This window comes from Musa acuminata, chromosome BXJ2-1, assembly GCF_036884655.1.
Source record: "Musa acuminata AAA Group cultivar baxijiao chromosome BXJ2-1, Cavendish_Baxijiao_AAA, whole genome shotgun sequence".
NCBI classification, from domain to species: Eukaryota; Viridiplantae; Streptophyta; class Magnoliopsida; order Zingiberales; family Musaceae; genus Musa; species Musa acuminata.
In genome coordinates, this window is record NC_088338.1 from 14,719,138 (window position 1) to 14,736,464 (window position 17,327).

Genomic DNA, 17,327 nt, shown 5'->3' on the forward strand with positions numbered 1-17,327 from the left:
GGGCCCAAAGTCAGATATGGTTTGGGCTTAAATTAAGCCAAACCAGTGAAATCGGAGTGCCAGGCGGTGGCACCGCCCAGCACCCGAGAGCTGGGCGGTGACACCTCCTTGGCTGGGCGGTGGCACCGCCTGGCTGGGCGATGGCACCTCCAGCACCGGGAACCCTAAGAGAATTCAAATTTTGGAGCCCAAATTTGAATCCTCTTGAGGCCTATAAATACCCCTCAAATCTCAGCTGAGATAACAACTTTTGAGAAGCATTTTGATTGAGAGAAAAGTCTTAGAAAGTCTTAGCAAGTCTTGTTTTCAATTTGCTAGAGAGTTCTCCTCCTTTCTTATTGAAAATTTGTAAGAGGTTGAACTGCTTGTAAAAGGTTGTAAGAGGGGTGTTTACCCTTCCATTTCAAGAGATTTGCTAGTGGAAGGTGGGAGCCTCATCGAAGAGGGGCATCGAAAGTGGAGTAGGTCATTTGACCGAACCACTCTAAAAATCGGCGTAATCTCTGGTTTGCATTTTATTATTGTCATTTACATTACTGCAAATCTTCTTACTGCTTTAGTTCCTTATTACCCTTGCTGCGTAATTTTAAGAATACGCTTTCAAGTTAAACTTTTCAAGTTCCGTTCTTATCATACGAAAGAACTTGTTAAAATCGAAGTTTTAATCCGCTACACTAATTCACCCCCCCCCCCTCTCAGTGCCGCTCCGATCCTAATAGCATTAAGAGGGGGGGGGGGGGGTGAATTAGTGCAGCGGTGAAGTGCGATAAACTTTTCACAATTTAAACACTTTTCGGAAACTTCGTACGATAAAAGCAACGTTTTCGTTTAAAAACGTTTCGATTGCGTTTTAACTTGAAGAGATAAATAAGACGGAGACAAAGCAGTATAGCATTAAAGTGCAAATGGTTTGCAGTAATATAAATGACAATAAGTAAATGCAAACCAGAGATTACGCCGATTTTACAGTGGTTCGGTCAAATGACCTACATCCACTTGCGAGGCCCCTCTTCGATGAGGCTCCCACCTTCCACTAGCAAATCTCTTGAAAGGAAAGGGTAAATACCCCTCTTACAACTTTTACAAGCGGTTCACTCTCTTACAGATTTTCAGCAAGAAAGAAGGAGGTGAACACTAGCAAATTGAAAACAAGACTAGCAAAGACTCTTCTAAGACTTTTCTCTCAATCACTTGCTGCTCAAAAAGTTATCTTCTCAGTTGAGACTTGAGGGGTATTTATAGGCCTCAAGAGGATTCAAATTTGGGCTCCAAAAATTTGAATTCTCTTATGTTCCCGATGCTAGCGGTGCCACCGCCTAGCGCTCGGGTGCTGGGCGGTGCCACCGCCTAGGCCAATTCAGCTCACTGGTTGGGCTCCAAACTTGGCCCAAACCAGTCCGAACTCGGGCCCAATTGGCCCCTACTTGGGTTATAGGATTAATACCTAATCCTAATCCTAATTAACATGCTAACTATGAATTTAAAGACATTTTCTAAGCTATTACAAAGTCCGTAAGTCAAGACTTCTTCTAGCGAGCTTCCGACGGTCTTCCGATAAACTCTCGGAAACCATTCTGCGGACTCCCGGCAAGCTCCTAGACTTCACGATTTGATCTTGGCGAGTTCCGATGAGCTTCTTCGGCAAGCTCCGATCTTTCTCGGCGATCTCCGCGAACTTCCAAAGAACCTTCCGGCGAGCTTCCGAAAAACCCTTCGGCAAGCTCCCTACTCATTCTTGGCTAGTTCCGGCAGCATTCCCGACGAACCTTCGGACTTCCGTCGAACTCTCGAACTCGCAACGAATTCTTCGCGCTTGACTCCAGCACTTTGTTTCGCTTTATGTCTTCATCGTTATCGTAGTTAATCCTGCACACACAAACCAAAACTCAACTCCGATCTAGACAATTATTACAACACGAATTGACATTCTGTTGCCCGGCACGTTATTGGTTGGCGCTTCGTTCGATTCTTCGGTGCATCATCCTCTCTTGCGGCTTGTTGCCCAATCGATGGTTGACCTCCGCAACCCCGATATCCTTGGCGCAATTTCGCTCTCCTTGGCCCGATGCCCGACGTCCGAAGCATTCAGCCATCCAATATCCTGACGTGATCTCTTTCGGCGCAACGTCAATTCCTCCTGCGTCAACTGTCTAAACCTGATCTAGTAGACCTGCATCGCTCAAAATGCAGTTTAAATCATAAACACATATCAAGTGGTTTCATCATCAAAATACGAGATTCAACAATCTCCCCCTTTTTGATGATGACAACCACTTGATGACGGAGTTAACCTTAACTCCCGGAGTTTAAACAAACTCCCTCTATCCATATGCCATATTGATAGAACCTTGAATTCAAACTGAATTCAAGTCATTGCAATATTCATCTTGAATACTTGCAACACATCATCGTGAACATATGCATAAACTTATGCATATCATGTCATCAACATACTTCTCCCCCTTTGTCATCAACAAAAAGGAGAAGTATAACTATTCTTTGTGTTTGTAATATAAGTTCTACTCATTGCATGAAAAACATAATATTAAGTTTTATCATCATGCAGTTTTGAAGCTAGAAAATTTAGCAAGTAATGCATCATGCTTAGGACATTCAAGCTATCAAGTTTTAGATATGCAAGTTTTACAGCATACAAGATAGCACTTTTGGTAATGTTCAAGATAGTAAGTTCTACATCATGCAAGCTAGCAATATTGAGATGTTCAAGAAAGCAACTCTTGCTTCTTGAAATATGCAAATTTGTTAAGTTTTGCTAGATGTGCAAGTTAGCATTTTTGACTCTTAAGATAGGAAAGATAGCACATTTGCTTCTTTTGAGATAGCAACTTTTTGCTTCTCTTTAGACTACAAGCTAGCAATTTTTACGATACGTAAGTTTCACAATATACAAGCTAGCAAAAATTTCGAAAGCAAATGCAAGATAGCTTTCTTGTGTAAGCTCATAATTCTTGCTTCCTATTGCGATGTGCAAGTTGCAAGTTTTGCTTCTTGAGATAGGCAAGATAGCACTTTTACAATTTTTGTTTCTTAAGATAGGCAAGCTTGTGATGTTCAAAATAACAAGCTCTTTCTTCTAGAAGTGCCATTTTTGCTTTTTTTGCAAAGTGTAAGCTAGCAAAATGTTTGAAAAAGTGATCAAGTTTTGCAACATACAAGCTAGCAAAAATGCCAAACTAGCAAGAGATAATGTTTTACATGAGGCAAGCAAACAATTTGGCAAATGTTACATTTGCATCTTCTCTTTTGAGAAGTGCAATTTTTGCTTTCATCTTGAATTGTGCAAGCTAGTTAGTTTGCCTCTTTTCATGATGTCCACGCTAGAAATTCTTGCTCCCCCTTTGTCATTGTCAAAAAGAAGGGAAGACCCTTATATCAATTTTCATATTATGACAAAGGTAAGTATCATTCTTATTTGTGCATCATTATATATTCAAATTAAAACATACATAATTTCAATAACCTTATTTTTCATGAACGATACCGAAAAATAAATCAATCATCATTAATAAGCATATCATACATGATACTCAAACATTAAAATTTTCAAGCATTTATCAACATGTTGATCATGATACCAAACATTCATCATTTAAAGCATTCCTGATACACATCATATGCAATAAATACATCATGTACATCATTATCATAAGTATTGCATACATCATTTTAACTTTATGAATATTTCATCATTGCATGCATTATACCAAAACATTTCAAGCCATGCAAGCCATAAATACAAAGAAATCATGTCATGAAGGATAAAATCATTTGAATACCAAAAAAACATGATTTATATAGTAAATATCTTCTTTAAATAAAATATCAAGAAAAATCATAGGAGTACAAAGAAGAGATCTTGTTTTAAAAGAAAAATCAAGTAATAACTCCAAGAACTCACAAGGAAAAATCATGATTCATTTAGAAAATCTCCTCTCAAGAGAATAGCAAGTAAAATCGTAGAAGATCAATTAATGAGAAATTTTGATTTATAATAAAATCTCATGTATCGAATGTCGAGAAATCAAAATGATGATTTATATAAAAAATATCACAAGTTATATTCAAGAGAAAAATCATCATTCATTTTCAACTTATTCAATTTGTCACATCAATATTTCTTAGATATGCATGATACCAAAACATGGTTTTAAATCTTTAACATATAACATGCATAAATTGAAAGGAGAAGGGAAGAATTCAAATGTACAAAGATTTCAACCATCTCATAAACAAATGTAAGACCAAGTCATGAATCCAAAATTCCATGAATCAAAATGATCATCAAAGGTAATCTCATGTTATTCCAAGAAATCAATATCATGATTTTGATAAAACTCATTTCAAATTTAAATCATCAAAATCATCAAAATATCAACATTACTTTCAAGAGATTCAAAATGGTATACATAGATTTATCATAATAAACATCAAAATCAATAGGATAGAGAAAAATAATTTTTCAAGGAAAAAATATTTTCCTCTTTTTAGTTGTTTCAATTCATATGATTTTATTTCACTTATACCAAATAAAAACATGTATAATGTTTAAAACTGAAAGTGTAAGATTTATTACAACAAAGATTAATAAGGCACTTTCATTATGGTAAAAATCAATAATCCATAAATCACAAAATTCATATGCATAATTTTGAAATTTATTAAGCATGATCATTATGCATGACACTAAAACATGGTTTCAAAATGTTTAATATTTTCATTACATCATTATGCAATGGTTTCATTGAACATAATTTTGAATGATTCTTATAGATAACTAAAACTTCTTTAGTTTTAATTTATGTGATTGACTTTATATTAGCATGCTCAAGTTTTGTTCTTATGTCAAAAACATACATCATGTTTGAAAACCAAAGACAAGGTTTTAAAAAAAATATCATCAAGCCTTCCATATAAAAACCATGCATCATCATTGAAAGTTAATATGGAAATCGTCAAAATACACATTCTTGCTTCTCAAGCACATATATATGATTATTTAAATCTAACATTTTATTCTATTAACATAAAACATACAATTTTCAAGAAAAATAATTATTCAAAAGAAAAGAGAAAATGCATCATGGAAAACATCAAGTAATTTCAAAATAATTCAAGAGAGTTGAGTTACTTACCTTATAGTCGAAGCCTGTCAAAACCCAATTCGCCGTTTCACCTTTGGAAGTTCTTGATTCATCCTCGGTTGCCTTCCTCTTCTTTGGCCTCTTCCTCTGTTCAAGTTCATTGTTTATTTTAGATTTTTGTTTAATAAACTTATCAAGATTTAGTGTTCGAAATTCAAGTTCATCATTGTCCTCATCACTTGAGTCATCGCTCAAGTGGTATTCATTTGTCCGGAGTTCCAAATCCTTCCTATTCTTTGGAAGGTGGTTCAAGTGTTGATTGTGTTCATCATGTGCATTGCGCACCATTTCATATGTTATCAATGAGCCGATAAGTTCTTCAAGTGGAAAAATATTTAAATCTTTTGTTTCTTGTATTGCCGTTACTTTTGATTCCCAAGCTTTAGAAAGTGATCGTAAAACTTTACTAACAAGTTCAAAATTCGAGAAACATTTGCCAAGAGCTTGTAAACCATTGACGACATCCGTAAAACGGGTGTACATGTCAACAATGGTTTCGCTCGGCTTCATTCAAAAAAGCTCGAAATCATGCATTAAAATGTTGATTTTCGAATCTTTGACTCTAGAAGTGCCTTCGTGTGTGATTTCAAGAGTATGCCATATGTCGAAAGCCGTTTCGCACAAAGAAACCCGATTGAACTCATTTTTGTCCAAAGCGCAAAATAAGGCATTCATAGCCTTTGCGTTTAAAGAAAACATCTTCTTCTCCAAATCATTCCAATGGTTCATTGGAAGAAAAGACATTTCAAATCTATTTTCGACTATGTGCCATAAATTCAAATCCAAAGAAAGTAAGAAAACTCTCATTCTAGTTTTCCAATAAGTGTAGTCCGTACCATTGAAAAAGGGAGGACAAATGAGAGAGTGACCCTCTTGAAAGCTGTAAAGAGCCATTTCTATTTGGGTGTTAAACCAAGGTAGAAAAATGTGGCTCTGATACCAATTGTTAGGATCTGAGCGGCACTAAGAGGGGGGGTGAATTAGTGCAGCGGTGAAGTGCGATAAACTTTTCACGATTTATACACTTTTCGAAAACTTCGTACGATAAAAGCAACGTTTTCGTTTAAAAACGTTTCGATTGCGTTTTAACTTGAAGAGATAAGTAAGACGGAGACAAAGCAGTATAGCATTAAAGTGCAAATGGTTTGCAGTAATATAAATGACAATAAGTAAATGCAAACCAGAGATTACGCCGATTTTACAGTGGTTCGGTCAAATGACCTACATCCACTTGCGAGGCCCCTCTTCGATTAGGCTCCCACCTTCCACTAGCAAATCTCTTGAAAGGAAAGGGTAAATACCCCTCTTACAACTTTTACAAGCGGTTCACTCTCTTACAGATTTTCAGCAAGAAAGAAGGAGGTGAACACTAGCAAATTGAAAACAAGACTAGCAAAGACTCTTCTACGACTTTTCTCTCAATCACTTGCTGCTCAAAAAGTTGTCTTCTCAGTTGAGACTTGAGGGGTATTTATAGGCCTCAAGAGGATTCAAATTTGGGCTCCAAAAATTTGAATTCTCTTATGTTCCCGATGCTGGCGGTGCCACCGCCCAGCCTAGGAGGTGTCACCGCCCAGCCTAGGCGGTGCCACCGCCTAGGCCAATTCAGCTCACTCGTTGGGCTCCAAACATGGCCCAAACCAGTCCGAACTCGGGCCCAATTGACCCCTACTTGGGTTATAGGATTAATACCTAATCCTAATCCTAATTAACATGCTAACTACGAATTTAAAGACATTTTCTAAGCTATTACAAAGTCCGTAAGTCAAGACTTCTTCTAGCGAGCTTCCGGCGGTCTTCCGATAAACTCTCGGAAACCATTCTGCGGACTCCCGGCAAGCTCCTAGACTTCACGATTTGATCTTGGCGAGTTCCGATGAGCTTCTTCGGCAAGCTCCGATCTTTCTCGGCGAGCTCCGCGAACTTCCAATGAACCTTCCGGCGAGCTTCCGAAAAACCCTTCGGCAAGCTCCCTACTCATTCTTGGCTAGTTCCAGCAGCATTCCCGACGAACCTTCGGACTTCCGTCGAACTCTCGAACTCGCAACGAATCCTTCGCGCTTGACTCCAGCACTTTGTTTCGCTTTATGTCTTCATCGTTATCGTAGTTAATCCTGCACACACAAACCAAAACTCAACTCCGATCTAGACAATTATTACAACACGAATTGACATTTTGTTGCCCGGCACGTTATTGGTTGGCGCTTCGTTCGATTCTTCGGTGCATCATCCTCTCTTGCGGCTTGTTGCCCAATCGATGGTTGACCTCCGCAACCCCGATATCCTTGGCGCAATTTCGCTCTCCTTGGCCCGATGCCCGACGTCCGAAGCATTCAGCCATCCAATATCCTGACGTGATCTCTTCCGGCGCAACGTCAATTCCTCCTGCGTCAACTATCTAAACCTGATCGAGTAGACCTGCATCGCTCAAAATGCAGTTTAAATCATAAACACATATCAAGTGGTTTCATCATCAAAATACGAGATTCAACAATACACGGGCGTTGAGTCGGCTGAGGCGCCGTCGGGCGGCGACAAGCCCGGGTCGTTGAATATTCGCCAATATTGTTCGGAAGTCGTGGCGGGGTGTTCGTCACGATGGTCTCCGTGCGGGGGATGTTCCCCCGAGGCTTTGGTCGGGTGTGACCTCTCAGCCGCGGGCTCATCTGAGCCGCTCAGGTGATCACCCGACATTCCGGGCCCTCCTTCTAGCGCCAATCTGCTGCGGGAAACAACTTTGAGTCGTGGCCTCGGGGCCGATGCGGCTTGGTTCGGGTCCGAAAGACGGGGATTTCCCTGGGGGCGTTCCTCGAGCCCGCTGAGGAGGTCGGGGGCGGTGTCCGATCGGGACGGTGTAATCGTCTCTTCCGGGCAGGAACTCCTCGCCTGCGCGTCCGGAGGGGACCTTCGGGCTCGCACCTGCACAAAGGTCGGGCCGGGGTGCTCGGCCCGACCCCTCCGACGATCAAGTTAGAGGAAGATGTGGAGGGGGTTTCAAGAGAAGAAGTGTTTTAGTGTGTCTCGCCCCTGTCCCCCCTCTTCGATTAGGATGCAAGGGTATTTATAGGGGAGTTTAGTGTTACCTGATGTGCCTGCCTATAGGAGGCAAGCTTGTACCTCTGATGGCGTCTGACATTGCTGTTGGCGTTGCGTGGAGAACCGGACTGCCGCAGGGCATGGGCGAGCCTCGGTCGTCGTTCTCCTCTGCCTCGACCAAGCATGTTGGGTCAGACGACTATGAAGTCGTTGTCTGAGAGCGGGTGACATCAGCGCACATCGCGTCGGCATTATTGCCCTCTTTGGGCAGAGTATCGTCCAGGCGTGGCTGACGTCGTGGCGCGTCATGTCACCATTATTACCCTCATTAGGTTCAATTGTAACTGACTATATTTTCCATTAAAACTGTGTGCAACTATAGACTTATCTTAATTCTGCAATGCTTACATGGTGGCATGATTAGGTCTCTTCAATATTGTTTAACTTGATTTAGTTGTATTGGTATCCTGTATTATTGATTCTTGGCAATTCAGTTGGTTTTTCCTTGAATATTCTGTGGTTTCATTATTTATAATTCAGATCTCCAACGAACCAAGAAATTCCGCACTTCCTCTATATTTAGGTCATAGAACACAAGCCCTATGATCACAAAGCTGATGTTTTTAGCTTTGGAATTGTAATGTAGGAGTTGCTTGCACATTATTGGCATAAAAGAAATGCTCTTTCCACCCCTTATTACTGGAGGGAGCCCCGCTAACTCGAAAGCCCGCTCGGGCGGATAGATAGTAGCCCCCCGACCCCTTGGAAAGGCGAAAGCAAGAAAGAAAGAGAGACAGGGTCGGGGTGATATTGGCATAATGACATTCCCCCAGGAACGCCACGATGTAGCGCCAGGAGTTGGGCACCATCTGAGACGGTGAGATGCGCCACCGTGAAATACAAGAGGTTATGAGGGGGTGCAGGGGGAGGCGCAGCCCAGCCTCAAAAGCATCAATGGTGAGGGCGAAACCCCTCGGAATTGGGTCGTACGACCGTTGGCCCGGTTCAGGTGCCAGGAGAACAAACTCCTCCGGGATGCTGTAGAGATCCCGAAGGCGACTAAGCAACGACTCGCTCACAGTTGAGTCGTGGTCGTGTGGCCACATCAGGGCTTCGAGGGCCCGGGCCGCTTTTTCGTCGGATGACGAACTTGGATTCGACACTACCACCATTCTTCCGGCTCTAGCCGAAGAAGAGGAAGAAGAGAAGGAGGAAGAAGACACCATCCTTACTAACCTTTAGTAAGAAGAGGAGAACGATCGATGCAAATGAAATAGTGGAGTCCGAAGCAGCGGAGTCGGAATAGATAAGGAGACCCTCAGGGGGCTTGCCCCACGCTACTTATAAACATGCCACATCCCGCCAAAACAGCGACCCTTCCTCTCCGGAAGTGCGCTGCGAAGACGCAAACGTCACCTCGCCATAAATATAGCCTGACGTGGCAGCTAACGGCAGCGCGGTGCAAAGTACGGAGGCGCTAATCATATCAGCCTCGAAAGCCGGCGACTCCCGAAAGGGGCGGCCCTTTGAACTTCCCCAGGGAAAAAGCAACCTGGCTGCCCGCGCCCGCGGTTGAACGATCAATAGCTGACCAAAACAAAGTTGTTCCTCGGCTACATGATGCCCGAGGCCACACCCTCGGCCGCATAATGCCCGAGACCACCTCCTCGGCCGCGTAACGCCCGAGGCCACTTCCTCGGCCGCATAATGCCTGAGGCCACCTCCTCGGCCGCATAACGCCCGAGGCCACTTCCTCGGCCGCGTAATGCCCGAGGCCACCTCCTCGGTCGCGTAACACCCGAGGCCACTTCCTCGGCCGCATAATGCCTGAGGCCACCTCCTCGGCCGCATAACGCCCGAGGCCACTTCCTCGGCCGCACAATGCCCGAGGCCACCTCCTCGGCCGCGTAACGCCCGAGGCCACTTCCTCGGCCGCATAATGCCCTAGGCCACTTCCTCGGCCGCATAATGCCCGAGACCACACCCGCGCGGTCTGTCCGCCCGCGTCCTGCTACTCGGTCACATGACCATCGCAACCACACCCGCGCGGTCTGTCCGCCCGCGTCGTGCTACTCGGCCGCATGACCATCGCAGCCACACCCGTGCGGTCTGTCCGCATGCGTCGTGCTACTCGGCCGCATGACCATCGCGACCACGCCTGCGCGGTCTGCCTGTCTGCGTCGTGATCCTCAGCCGCATAATGCCCGAGACCACACCTGCGCGGCCAGCCCGCCTGCGTCGTGCTCCTTGGCCCCATGTTCCCGAGACACACCTGTGCGGCCAGCCCGCTTGCGTTGTGCTCCCTGGCTCCATGTTCCCGAGACACACCTGCGCAGCCCGCCCGCCTGCGTTATGCTCCTTAGCTCCATTCTCCTGAGACACGCCCGCGCGGCCAGCCCGCCTGCGTTGTGCTCCTCGGCTGCATAATGCCCGAGACCACCATCGCGGCCAACCCCCTGCGTCGTCCTCCTCGACTCTATACTCCCGCTTGCCCGCTCTAGACGAGCTCGACCTCACGTCGCCTGAGACTGCTGCAAACACCAAGGGACAAAACCATGCCTCGGACTCCCCCCAATAGCAAAAACCGATGCATAGCTTCTTCCGGGGGGGAATATGATAGGGGTAATAATGCCTCGGACTCCCCCCAATAGCAAAAACATATATGTTTGAAAACTATATATGTGCCTGCACAACATTCTTTTTTACTTCAATTTCTACTCTATAGGGTTTGAGGCCTACCTTACCAAAGAATACTCATCCAAAGCTTGATGAGCTGCTGCACAAGTGTTGGCAACAAGATCCAGCTGCCAGGCCTGACTTCTCAGAAATATTGGAGATACTACAGCTTATTGCTAAAGAGGTTCATCATCTAAGCCTAGGATTCTGTTCCTAAATTCCAAAACTTCTTTGACATGATGGTTTTGAAACTATCAAACAGGTCGAAGATTAATCCGATGACTGCCGTAAGGATAAGTCATCAGGTGGATTTCTTTCTGTTCTCCGACGTGGCCACTGAAACTTCATTTGATCAAAATGTAGGTACGATCTCATCATCGGCAATTTCCAGCCATAGATAGAGATAGTACCTTAAAACTGTACAGTGTTCAAATTTCATGGCTTGTTTTTCATGGTTCTTAATTTTTATGCTTTTAATTCTTTTCTCTGTGTTTTTGTTATTTGTTACCACTTCGTAAGATGGAATGTGATGAGTAGGAGGACTCTTGTTTTTTTTTTTCTAACAATTCATTTCAGTATGTTAGACTTAAATATATTCTTTAATCTTTGCCACAAAGAAAGGATTTTATTTTTTTATTTGTGCCAATTTCATAGTTTACGGGATTGATTAGTTATATAATTGTGAAAAACTTAATGTTATTGCTCAAAATTTTGCAGGAAAAATAGAAAGAGAAAAAGAGAGACACAGAATAGCATCAAAACAGTCAACATCATTGAACCATGAGATCTAAATCTTGGAAATCATGTCAGGAACTTAATGACTTGGCAATCGAGAAAGAACGGAACCCGTAAAAGAGATGGGGGTTCACCACCATGTCCGTCGATGTCTACTCGTAGCGGCCGCGAAGATTAGGGGACAGCCACCAAGTAGCGTCCGACCCGTCAGACCGCCACTCGAACCTTTGCCCCTCAGCCTGGTTCGAATCGGCGATGACTCTGATCTCACCGTCTCCCAGGCTGAGCAAGCCGATGCTGAACACCGACTCTTCCTCCTCCTCGGTCACCTCGTCTCGGTACACGAAGTACATGTTGTTCCCCTCGAACCCCGGGTAGTCCCCAGCATCGACCGACACCGAGTGGCTGGTGCCCAAGAAAAAGATGCGGTCTCTGATGAGGTGGATGTCGTCCACCTCGACGGCCTCCGCGTCCCTGTTCCAGTCTCCTGGGTCGAGCCAGAAGACGCGGAAGCTCTCGATGTCCCTCCCGTCTGCAGTCCTCTTGGAGCACCCGGTAACCAGCAGCAGTTCTCCGGCCGACGGAACCAAGTAGGAGGGTAAACGATTCTGCGGCACGCTGATAGGCATGACATCACATGCGATCATCGTCACCCTCCCCGGCGGGCCTGGATCGACGTCGAAAATCCCCAACATCTCAGTGTCATCGTAGACGGCGCACAGCCTCCTCGTGCCGTAGGGCACGACGTCGACCAAACGGAACAGAAATCGTATTCCGGGGGCAAAGAAATAGAGGTCCAAGATAGGGCCGTTGACGTTCGCCCTCCACGACGGGTCATCTGGTCGGCACGAAAAGCATTTCTTGTGCACATCGTTGAGGAAGACGATGGCCACGAAGTCCCGGTCGAGGGTGGGGTCGGACGACAAGACAGCCTTGTCGACGATGGCGTCGGACTCGACCGGAAGATTGTGGCAGTCCGTCTTGACGGTGTACATTCTGACGCCGTCCTCGGATTGGGCGGACGAGATCAGCACGTCGGCCGGGAGAGTGGAGAGGCTGGGGAGCGAAATCTCTTCGGCGGTGATGGGGTTGAAGAGGGAGACAACGGAGGAAGCCTCGCAGATGAGGATGAGCCACCCGAAGGAGGAGCCAATGCAGAACTTGTTGACGGTGTTAGGGAGCGGGCGAATGCTTCCGGAGTAGGAGGCGGCCGAGAGGCGGAAGGCTGAGCGGATTCTTGGTTCCGAGGGGGAGAGGAGGAGGAGGAAGGGGAGCTGAGTGTGCAGGTGGCTAGGCCGAAGGGGGAGGGCGGAGCGCCACGGCTTGCAGACGGCCCGGAAGCTAAGGTAGTCGGCGGCACTCGTCAGAAAGTGGGAGGTGAGTTTGACGAGCCGAGGAGAAAGCCTTGCCCACATGTCCTCTCTTGGGACTTCGTCGGCTGCGTATCTTTTATTTCTCTTACTCTTCCTCTCTGGTCTCTATATCTGCAACTGGGGCTCCTTCCTTCCTTTTATGTTCTTGGAGTCTTCTTCCTGGGTTAGTAGTTTCTTGAAGGGGAAGATGATCACGTGTTCTTCCCCCTTCCGTGACAGTTAGGAGGTGGTACGGATAACAAAAGGAGGAAGCAATGATAACGACGATCATGACTTCTGTGTAGACCGATGACGTGGCAAAATGAATCTCCTCGATAGCACACGGGGCGATGACGACGCTGACTTTTACTTTGACTAGCGACATGGAAATATAGTGAGTCGAGTCACGTCATAGCACAATGAATTGACCCTCGATCCAGAGCACACCGAGTCTCAACTTGCCTTGCTAACTAACCTCGACGCCTTAAGAGCACAATGAGAAAGCCAAAGAATACTATGGGTATCTCTCACAATTGGTTGATGCCAGAATGTAAGACGTCAGCAATCTCTGGTTGTTGCCCCCTGCCAAGATTGGGGGCCACCCACCAGGGGATGTCCAACCGGTCCGACAGCCACTCGAGCCCATCCGGCTCAGACCCGCCGGAATCGATAACCTCCGTGATCTCACCATTTTCCAGGTTGACCACGCTCACGGTCGACACCAGGGTATCTTCCCCCTCCAAACTCATCTTCTCTTCCTTCACGTAGTAGATGGCATTCCCCAGGAACCCTGGAAAGTCCCCTGCGGCGACGCACACCGAATGGCTCGTACCCAAAAACAACATACGGTCGCCGATGTCCTGCACTTCGATCGCCTTTGCTGGCCAGTCTCCGTCGCCTGGATCGATCCTGAAGACGCGGAAGATCCTGGTGTTCTTCCTGGCTGCACTCCTCTTGTAGAACTCGGTAACCAGGAGTAGTTCTCCAGCCGACCCAATCAAGTAGGTGGGTAAACCACCGCGCGGCACGCAGGGCGGCATGGAGTTCCATGCGATCATCGTCGCCCTCCCCGGCGGGCCTGGGTCGACGTCGAAGACTGCTAAGTAATTTTTGTCATTGTAGACAGCGCACAACCTCCGCTCGCCGTAGGGCACGACGTCAGTCAGGTTGAACACCTGCGGCACTCCTGGGAAAATCCAATGGAGATCATCGAAAGGTTCGTTGACGTTGTCCTTCCACGATCTGTCCCCTGGGCGGCAGGTAAAGCAGCGCTTGTATATGCCGTCGAGGAAGACGATTGCCACGAAGTCCCGGTCGAGGGTAGGGTCGGAGGACAAGACGGCCTTGTCGACGATGGTGTTGGACTCGACCGGAATGTTGGGGTAGTCCGTTTTGATGAAGTAAGATCCGATGCCGTCCTCCGATTGGTAGAACAAGAGCAGTACGCATGATGGGAGGGTGGAGAGTGGGGGGAGAGGAATGTCTTCGGCGGTGACGGGGTTGAAGAGGGAGACCGCGGAGGTGACTTCGGAGATGAGGATGAGCCACCCGTAAGAGGAGCCGATGCAATACATGCTGGTGGTGTGAGGTAGGCGGCGCATGCTTCCATTAAAGGCGTTGGCGAGGCAGAAGGCGGAACTGTTTCTTGGTTCCGGGGTAGAGAGGTAGAGGAGGAAGGGGAGCTGAGCGGGGAGGTGACGGGGCCGGCGGGGGACGGCGGAACGCCAACACTTGCAGACGGCGCGGAAGCGGATGTAGTCGGAGGCGCTTCTCAAGAAATGGGAGGTGAGCTTGACGAGATGCTGGCGAAGCCCTGTCCACATAGCTATTCTTGGGACATGGTCGGCCATTGTGCGTCCCCTCTTTCTCACTCTCTCTACCTCTATCTAGATGATGTCCGCCTCAGCATCTTGACGGCATCCAACGGCTTTGTTATTTTTACGGTTATGGAACAGTTGAGATATGGTACGGAGAGCCGCGGCGGGGGAGCGGGGGGGGAGCGTGGCGCGCGTGTGTGGGGGGGGGGGGGGAGATTGGAGGGAAAGGGAGGGGGGGGGGGAAAGAGGGAAGGGAACGGTTGTTGGTTCTCTTGATTGATTTCGATTAGTTTAATCTTAAATCTGAGTGACAGCCTCAGTTATTCCACCAATCACGATTTCAATGCTCATTTTTGCCTGCAATTGTTTATAGGAACGTCTTCCAGTCATACTTCGAACTCTAATTGATCGATGGACAAAATGAAAGCGGTAAAAAAAGCAGAGCAATGACCATCTCTAGGTGTGGAAGCTGCGAAGATTTGGGGACATCCACCAGTGGACGTCCGTCCGCTGTATCCGCCACTTGAACGGCTTCGCTTCAGGCGTGCGCGAGTCAACGACGTCGGCTATCACCCCATTTTCTAGATTCAGCTCGTTGACGCCCAACACCCGCACAGCTTCAGTCTCCAGACGCCTCTCCTCTTCGATCATGTAGTAGATGGCATTACCCGGGATCCCAGAGCAATCTCCGGCAGCGACGGACACGGAGCAGCACGTGCCCAAGAACAAGATACGATCCCCGATATCCTCCAGTTCCACGGCCACCGCCGGCCTGCCTGTGTCGCCAGGGTCGAACCTGAAGACACGGGTGCTGTCGACGATCTTTCCATCTGCAGTCGTCTTGTTACAGTGGGAAGCCAACAGCACTTCTCCGGCCGACGCAACCAAGTAGAAGGGAAGATCGCTGCGGGGTACGCAGGAGGGAAGGGTGCCCCACGGGGTAGCGGTCAGCGTCGCCGGCGGGCCATTATTGACCTCGAAGACCGCCCAATACTCGTTCTCGAAGGTGGCGCACATTCTACGCTCGCCCACCACCCCCCACCCTCTCTCTCTCTCTCTCTCTCTCTCTCGCTCAAAGAAATGGTTCTCTCTTTTCAATGTCCTTTTGGGCGGTGGTTGTGCAAGAACCACACTCACATTGATGTGCAAACTGATGGGCCCCGGGAAAGTGAGACCAAAACGCCGGGCCTTGGGGCAGTTCGAAGTTTGTTAATCGATGCAGTTATGTCATCAATCTAATGGGAAAAGATAAATGTGAAATACTGCTGGGAAGGGTTCGGATTTAAAATTATACCAGTAAAAGAAGAAGTTATGATCTAACAAGTGTTTGAGTGACACATGATTTCTATGATGTGTAGTGTGGAAGTACACAGATATGTTATGATTGTTAAATATCAGATTTTGATGATAAAAATAATTGATGAAGTTATGATCTAATGAGTGTTTGAGTGACACATGACTAACTTCGATCATGGAAAGATAAATCAATTGAAGTAAGAGAATCAAACGTTGGGCCGGAATGGATCATGTCAGAAGATTGGACGTCGGGCCAAAGGATTGGTCGACATGCCGGAAGATAAACTTCGTGCCGTGAGTTCGGGCATCGGGCTAGAAGGATCGGACATTGCCCATAGAATATTAGATATTGCAGGAGGTCAACATGCTAATAAATCGAACAATACCCCGAAAGAAATGATGATGCACCAAAGGTTCGGACGAAGTACCAAATGAACTAATGACATGACAACACATAATTCATGTTTGTAATTGGTTGTATCTTGATCGAAGTAGTTTAGGTCTTAATTGAGTTAGTTTTGGGTGTAACTATGCGAACTCAATTAGGGGCTCGTTGGGCCTGAATCAAGGTTGATTTAGGCCTATTGGAAGGCCCATTTAGTGACCTATAGTTGGGTTAGGCGGTGGCACCACTAGACCAGGTGGTAGAACCACCTATGAGCTGGAACGTACGAAGTGTACAGCTCCGGAAGACCCAACGGTGGTATCGCTAGTGTTAAGCGGTGGTATCACCCAAACTAGCAATGGTATTTCCCAAACACAGTCTCCCAAACTGTGTTAGGCGATGGTACCACCCAAACTAGGTGGTGGTACCATCGGTGCACAGGGCGGTAGGCGATGGTCCCACCCAATGCAAATAGTGGTACCGACGATCCCGAAAACCCTGGGATTCAAATTTTTGGCTCCATTTCTGAAGTCATTTGGAGTATATAAATACCCCACTTATTTTTGCTTAGTATAGCAAGAAAAAAAGTAGAAAGGAAAAAGAATTCTTGTAAGAAAAGAGTTTTAATCTATCTTGAATTGTTGAATCTCTTCCTTCTAGAATTAGAAGTCTTCTAAGGGAGGAGCGAGGTCTTTTGTAAAAGAAAGGTGTGAAAGTTCTCTCCTGAGCCTGTTGAAAGGAGAAAGGGTTATAACAAGGGTAGTTGATCTTTGCCCATTAAAAAGTGTAGAGAAATCTAGGGGTGATATCACATGCGCAGTGGAAGAATAGAAAATAAAAAAACCCAAATTTTCAAAAAAAGTGTTCG

At 46.3% G+C, this 17,327-nt stretch overlaps 2 protein-coding genes across 2 annotated transcripts; both read right to left on the reverse strand.

Moving 5' to 3' along the window:
* Positions 1 to 11,761: 11,761 nt before the first annotated feature.
* Positions 11,762 to 13,126, reverse strand: LOC135598214 (uncharacterized). Its single transcript, XM_065091754.1, has one exon. The coding sequence runs from the start codon at positions 13,022 to 13,024 to the stop codon at positions 11,762 to 11,764; it is 1,263 nt and encodes a 420-aa protein (XP_064947826.1). The 5' UTR covers positions 13,025 to 13,126.
* Positions 13,127 to 13,488: 362 nt separating this feature from the next.
* On the reverse strand, positions 13,489 to 14,811 carry LOC135598215 (F-box protein SKIP23-like). The gene has a single exon (XM_065091755.1). It carries the CDS (start codon positions 14,809 to 14,811, stop codon positions 13,489 to 13,491), a length of 1,323 nt encoding a protein of 440 aa, XP_064947827.1.
* Between the last annotated feature and the right edge of the window lie 2,516 nt (positions 14,812 to 17,327).